General features: G+C 37.3%; 1 protein-coding gene across 5 annotated transcripts in view; it reads right to left on the bottom strand.

Annotated features, from left to right (window-relative positions):
- Window positions 1–2,604: 2,604 nt before the first annotated feature.
- dysf (dysferlin, limb girdle muscular dystrophy 2B (autosomal recessive)) overlaps window positions 2,605–7,836 on the bottom strand; it is a 362,566-nt gene continuing 357,334 nt past the window's right edge. For all 5 annotated transcript variants that reach the window (XM_039751919.1, XM_039751924.1, XM_039751920.1 and 2 more), the window contains one exon: window positions 2,605–3,316. In XM_039751919.1, coding sequence (XP_039607853.1) covers window positions 3,269–3,316 — 48 coding nt within the window. In that variant the 3' untranslated portion in view covers window positions 2,605–3,268. The remainder of the gene's footprint in view (window positions 3,317–7,836) is intronic.

The following is a 7,836-nucleotide window of genomic DNA, read 5'->3' as shown; positions in this document are numbered from 1 at the left end:
TTGATATATGAATTTTCAGGAAAACCTGTATTTCTGCATATACGCTGTCCCATATGTACAAAAACACAGCTAAGAAGACACAATGAAGCAGAGAAACCATTTATAAGCAGGCATTAAGAGTGGCCAAAAAGGCGAGAAAAGGGAAGCAGCAAAATAAAGAAGAACACAGGAGATTATTAGGGAACAATGGAATGCCACTATTGGGACAGACTGGCTGGCCAGGCAGGTGTTACAGATGTTAATTCTACTTCTTTTTATGTGTCATTTGCTCGTTCATTCTGACTGTTTCTGCTTAAATCACATTGTTTTGCTCTTTCATGTTTCTTATTTTAAAATTGAAACCTCCTCCAGGAGGACCTCTGATTTTGAAAAGTAATTTTTTATTACTTCTCCTTCATCCTGTCACAACAGGTGATTGATTATAGTACAAATATGATTATTAAAATAAACAGTACAGGCAGAGATTAAGTCGCCTACATGTGGATAGCTGTAGAAGTTTACACAAAATGAGCTGTGTATAATGGTTTGAAAACATAATTAATAGAAAGAGTGACAAAGAGAGATATACAGTAATGCGAGATGATGGAGGCACATCTGGAGCAGACATATTTGTGGTCCTCGGGTTGCATAGTGTTCAGGCAAAGTGGGTATTTACATACCCTCCCCTTAGACAACAAAAATGTCCAAGTTTCAAATACTTGTCATGGTTTTTCACCCAGAGTTATTAACATTTGCAAGACTATTCGACCACATGCCATTTCTACAGAGCAATTTACTTTAAACAGTTGAGCAGACATACCCAACATAGTGTTTCTTCTCTCTTCTTTCCCTCAAATGAAATCAATAATTTTGTATATTTTGTCAATAGCCATTTTTATATGAATTTATGCTACAAAATGTAATGCCCGCATATCTCATGAAATAAGTTGCATTGCTGATACAAGTATGTATGCTGTGTAACAATACTGTATATCAGTAATATTGAATCATAGGGACTGAGAAGTCAATTTCTTTCTTACTGCTTGGCAAATAAATAAATAAATAGAAAAAAAAATTATGTTTATAGCTGTTTCATCATTATATTCTTGATAAATTAGTTAAATCAAGTTCAGCATATTTTGCTTATATCTCTCTATTATAAAAAAAAAATCTTGGGGAAGGAGACAGGGAGACGAGACGTGATGTTCTCGGAAGACAATTTGAAGTCCTGCGAGAGATGCTTTTACTTGCTCTCAGCCCTTAAAACAACGACAAGCGGCAAGCAAAACACGCAGCTCACCAGCAGTAGAAAGCCAGCAGATGATCTGACTGCTCCTCCTTGCGTGCATTCAGCCACAATAAACCCCACCCCACTAAGTGAGTGGCAGAGATTCGAAATGGCAAAAGGACAGCTGCTGTACAGGCTTTGAAATGATCAGGCAGCACGACAAGCAGAACAGGCAACTCACCAGCAGCAATAAGCCAGCAGATGATCCGACCGCTTCTCCTTAGCATGCAATGAAAAACCCCCCACAATGCAAGCAGTGTTATACATCCTGCGAGAAAAAGATTTAACCACGCCCGGGGCCGGAAAAGGACAAATATTGTTTTTACAAACGTTTTAAAGTAAAAGTGAAAATAATGCATATGTAACAATCTCTTTAAATTGTATATCCAGTAAACCAAACCCGGGGGTGGGTAAGCGAAGCGAGGAGGGGGGCACAGCCCCTAGTATTTTAATATAGAAAAATGGTTACTAGGATTGTAGTGCATAGTGTAATGGACTAGCATCAGGGCCAAAGTTGAACAGCAAGCCTTATCCAGCCGGGAAGCCAATGTAATGGAAAGACCAGGGGAAGATAATGTCTGATGAATATTTCCCCAGAGCCACCAATATGCTAGATGCTGTCAGCCCTGAGCTTCGGTACCCATAGGGTATGCTGTGAACTGGAGTACCTGAGTACTGCCCTTTAGGGTTCCATGGGTGCTGCCAGGTGGTGTTGCTGTGGTTTAGAATCCTGGCATTGTGGGACTTTCACCTGACACAGAAGTGCTTTCAACAAACACCAGACATCAGGTCTAAGATATAAAGAGCCAATCCACTTCACCTCAGGGGCCCAAAGTTGGGAGGGAGCAGGCAACACTCATTAGGAAGGGCGGAAGGAGCACAAAAAACTTGTGCTTTTTGGCTGTGTCCACAAAAAAGGGTGGATGAGAAATAAAAATCCTTTATTTGAACCTGGAATTGTGGTGGGTGACAATGTGTTTGTGGTTTGTGAATCAGTTGCCCCCCCTTATGGCCACAACAGCAAATATAATCAATAATTTGTATGTCATGGTCATGTAGATATACAGTATATGTGATTTTTTTCAAGACCCATGAATTTTACTTCTAAATTTACTTTACTTTGAACCTTGTCTACAGTGGATATGTATTTAGCTTGTGCAAGAAATGTTTGCTGTAGGAACTGGGACACTAGGCATCTTTGAAATGTAAATATAAAGTTCTATCTATCTATCTATCTATCTATCTATCTATCTATCTATCTACATTTAGAGGCAAACTACTAAACAAGGCAGAGGTGAAGGCACATTCATATAAGCAAAAACATACGGAACGAAAGAGAGAGGTAGCAAGCTGTACATGAAAATATATTATTTGGACTGATTTTTGTGCATAATATTTGAATTAGATGATAATAGAATTGCAGCTACCATACCTTGCTGCTTCCACGCTAGCTGGCTATTACAATGGTTTAACGTCGGAGTTCTGTGACACATTAGTATCTGATGTTTAATGATAGGAGTAAATGTTCCCCCTTATATGTTTGTGTTGAGTCAAGTATGTTATGCTCATGTGCACAGAAATCAATGTACACTAACACTTCGGAACATAATTGTCATGCACGTATTAGGCTTTGGTTTTGAACTTTTGTTTATAAATACAGTAACAGGCATTGCCTTAAACCTGGAAGCATCTGATGTATTTCTTGTATCAAATACAACTACTGTACATTATTTCTCATACAACAAACAAATCATACTGAAGAACCACAGTCATTTACACACTTTCTTCGACTAGCTAAAAAATTTTCTTGGGGCTTCCAGAGCCTTAACTTCCTAAATACCACGAAAATGAAAAGTTTATTTTAAAAAAATACAGGCAAGGATAGGCCATGTGCACCCGCAAACAGCCCTCTGATCACTCTTATTCTTGCTCAGGCCGGTGAATGTCTGCTGATCACAGAGAACTTCTCTTCATTCTTGTGTAACTGTCACCCAGGATTTCTTACTGTGCACGGCTGAAAGGTGACACCAACTTCATAGCAGCATAATTCTGTGTTTGGAAAAGTAGAAAAATAAAACAGGAAACAAGATTAAACATTGCAACTCATTAGTAGCCATTTTAAAAACATAAACAATCAGAAAGCAGTTATTTCAGTTGACATTGGCTTATTCCAAGGCAGAGTCTTTGGCTCCTTATCAGATATAAAGTCTAAGCAAGTGTAAACAATAACTTCCCTTAAGAAAAATCATGTAGTACAATCAACATTTGTTTTCAGTTAGAAATGTAAATATTGCCCATTTTGAAGGGAGTGTGTCTTGGTTTGATAGAAATTACAATTAATGAATTAAGTTAAAACAAGTATTTTTGCCATATTGATTTTGGAGCACATCGAACGTACATGATATTAACATACTACCTGCCAAGCATGTTCACTAACATATAACCATGGCTTTTCCACCGACTGAGAGCTGTCTCCCACAATACACCCTTTCCAGTTTCCCTCCTGAAGTACTGAAAGTGAACATTCCACCTTTCTACTGGTCTATGTGTAAAAAAATGAATAGTAATAACTGCAAAAAAACCAAAAAGCAGACTCTTTCTCCGCCTATCATAAAGCAGATAACAATAAAGACTGACGGACAGGCAGAAGGAGTGGATACTGTCACATAAATATCAGTTCACAAAGATGTCCAAAACCTCATTCCCACGCAAAGAAACAGCTGCCTAACAGTGTGGCATGAAGTAGCACCCTGAGGAGCTCAACATCTTGACTCAATACTATTTTGGAAACAAAAATAAAGAGGAACTAATTTTCAACATAGAGATGAATGACACGTCCAAATTAATTTATTTTATGATCTTGTTTTTATTGTTTTGCAGTTCTTATGAGCTCATTGAAAAACACTTGAACACAATATTATATGAACCTTAAATGAAGACTGATGAAGTCCTGAATCTGAATTTCCTATTTGCAGACAATAGATGATACTATGGTAAAAAACTAACTCTTCCAAATTGGAATGGAAGCCATTCTTAATATACAGCAGCCAGTCACTTAATCTGTTTGGTCCTGCTCATACAAAAAAGTCATCAAATCAGTGCTTTGGGATGGCACTCCAAAATGAAAGAGGCTACACAGAATTGAGCATCTTACCAGATGAATGTAATCATGGGAACCTTTAATGTTAATGCATTCACCACACTAGGCTGAATGGCAGATAACATACAATCAGTCGAATTATTACAGAGAGGCTTGAACCGAAAACATGATATGTAGAGATAGCAAGTGCAAGGCTAAAAGAATGTTAGGTTATATAGCACAACATGTAAAGTACGAGGCAAAGGAAGTTATGCTTTATAATAGTCTCACCTGAACTACTACAACATGTGTTGTGTTGGTCTCCATATTACAAAAGAGACATACAGTAGCAGTGCTAGAAAAAGTCCAGAAAACAGCAACTAGGCTGATTTCAGGAATGTAGGGGATGAGTTATGACGAAAGATTATAAGGAGTTCAGCTTTTTCAGTTTGAGCAAACACATATTAAGAGGTGACATGTTTGTAGGGTTTAAAATTATGAAGGGAATTAGTACAGTGGATCGAGATGAGAACACAGGGACACAGTTGTAAACTTGTTAAGGGTAAATTTCACACAAACATTAGGAAGTTTTTTTTTTACACAGAGAACCAAAGGTGCTTGGAATAAGCTACGAAGTACTTGTCGTAAGGTAGACAATAGAACTGTAGAAACCTGAAAAACTAGACTTGATATTATTTTGGAGAAATTAGATGGATAGTATTGACAAGCTTTGTTGTGCTGAATGGCCTGTTAGATAGATAAGAAAGGTACAACAAGAAAGATAGATAGATAGATAGATAGATAGATAGATAGATAGATAGATAGATAGATAGATAGATAGATAGATATACAGTACAATCTATCCATGGCATTACATTTCAAGACCTACCGTTTATGCCTAAAACCATGGATAATAGTTACCCTATTTATCAGCCGTTTTTCATTTATGTTAAATCTTAATGGACAAATAGAGTATAATGTAATCTAGCCTATCCTAATTGATACAATTTTCACCTTGAGACAGTAGCAACATTGAATAATAATAAAATACATTGTACATTATTTTACTTGTGCACTCTCACAAATGAATGGGATTCTCACGTTTTAGCTTAATCGTCAAGGGATGATGAAGCAATGAAAAATATCTTGTACACACATACAGTTTAAATATATCTTTCAATTACATATTTACATTTTTTTTTAGAAAATATCCTAGCCTCACTGGTTTCTCCATTCTTCATTGATTTCATTGACGGGACCACCATTGATCACTATACCCATTCTCTTAGAAGCTGTATAACTACCAGCATCATTACATGTACAGTACTTTGACTGCACTTTGGGGCTACTATCAAGGAAATTTAATGGTAATTTTCACAAGAACATTGCAATAATATGGTCATGAATGCAGAAGACAGCGAGAATGCTACAGACTAAAGGCTGGTTTATACTGTACTTGACACATCAGCAAGTCAAAAGTGCTGTCAACACATACAGGAGGAACACCCCAGCATGCTGCTGGTTTTCACCACATGCTGTGCACAGAATAAAGTGATTGTTTATTTCTGCAATTAAGCATTTCATATATTTGGACCAAGGCAAATTCCAGAAAACTAAAACTACGGAAACTAAACTTGTGGATTTGCGGATTCTACTCTACTTTATTTGTGCCCAAAGGGAAATTAAAACTTTACAAAAGCTTAAGAGAAAAATATAAAATATATATATTATGACAGGGTACCCTGCTCTAGCTGCTAGGATGAAGAAAAAGAAAAAAAAAAATATATATATATATATATATATATATATATATATATATATATATATATATATATATATATATATATATATATGTATATTAGAATAGACCAGTCCCCAACAACATGAATAAAAAACAGCTTTGATAATCTTTCAAAATATTTCATTTTCATATTGCACTAAAAACTAATTCAGCCAGGCATGTTTTTATCATATTACAGTATGCATATTGCAAACATTACTATAAGCTGCCTTCTAAAGCAAATAATAGTATAGCACAAAATAACAAAACATTCACAGCAGATTTGGTTTAAAATTTGCAGTTCATGTGATCCAACAGAAATTAACACAAATAGCTACATTAACTGTATACTGAAGAACAGTACTTAATCTTCACAGTGCCGTGGCTCTGCTTTAATAACCATCTAAAGTCTACAAGTTTTACTTCTCCCATAGTCCTAAAGCCATGGTGTCATGCTAACTAACTGGCAACTTTAAACTGGCCCAACAGACCCAAGTTTAAGCATGTGTGCACCATACAACAGACTAAGGCCTGGTTCCGAGTTTCAGCCCTGTGTTAAGGGGTACAGTGTGTTTTAGTGGGCTGTTATCTGCGGCCAATCAGCTAGGCCATTGGAGTAGAAAACACAAGGCTGCTTCTTTGATCTTCTTTCAGCACAAGTGAGTCATGTTACATGGCAATGCTCTAGATATGGACAAATAAAAATATAAGGACTTAGAATCAAAGCTGGTATGTAGAAACATATGCTAAAAGAGACTTGGGGGATGGATCGTGCCTATCCTGTTTGGTTGTTCATTTGATGAAAAGCACTATTTGGCTATGCATTTTTATATGTTTTTAAATTCATCGCTATTTTACTTTCAAAGTTTGTAAATACCCATGTACACTGTACAGTAGAGAGTGTGCTTTTACTAATGCATGACCTGCATTGCCAGCTGTTCTGAATATTACGATATTCATAGTTTTCATACTCTTTCTCTGTAAGTTTAGCATTCGTTTCCTCAGAGGTTGATGCACTTGCTGCTTCCTGAGCAGCTCTTCTTTTCTCCACCCTAGCGGCTCACTTCTTCACTTCTTTCGTTGACATTTTTCTCGTTAAATCTGATTAAGTCAGTTTTTGTGTGGCAATTACTTAGTACGTTTTCCTTAATTTTTCACTTAAGCTATCACTTAAGTCTTCAATCTGCCTCAAGAATGATTTAAGATATGAAGAGGTAGGGGAAGTGACGGTGAAGGTGGTAGGGATGAGAATGGCGCCAGTACACATGCACCACACAGCCACCCTGCTGCTGCTGCTGAGAATTGATTCTACAATAAAATAGAATAAAAATAAAAAGAGGAATAACCTTGGAGGTCAATCATCACCCGAAAGCGGTGTCACACACGTGGGCATGGGAGGCAGCTAAAGGGCTTGAGTAAGGGTATTTCTGAATCAGACCGAGATGTGGCAGAGTGCACTGACTCTTTTTCTCCCTTTCCTGCAGACCATTCACAGGAGATTCCACCTGGCCCTCTTGACGTCACTTCTGGCTCCAGCCCCTGTGATGTCACGTCCGGGCTTGAGCCTATGCCTGAAGACCCTTATGAGCCCAACCCCTTTGACCTGTCTTCCTCCACTTTTTCCTTATTCTCTCAGTTCTGTTTTGGACTCAGTTGTGTGCACATCAGTGCTATCATTTATTTGCAATTTGCAGCCATGAAACCAAATAT

Source organism: Polypterus senegalus, chromosome 4 (genome assembly GCF_016835505.1).
Source record: "Polypterus senegalus isolate Bchr_013 chromosome 4, ASM1683550v1, whole genome shotgun sequence".
NCBI classification, from domain to species: Eukaryota; Metazoa; Chordata; class Cladistia; order Polypteriformes; family Polypteridae; genus Polypterus; species Polypterus senegalus.
Note: the sequence above shows the minus strand (reverse complement) of the source record. Positions and strands in the feature narration are given on the sequence as shown.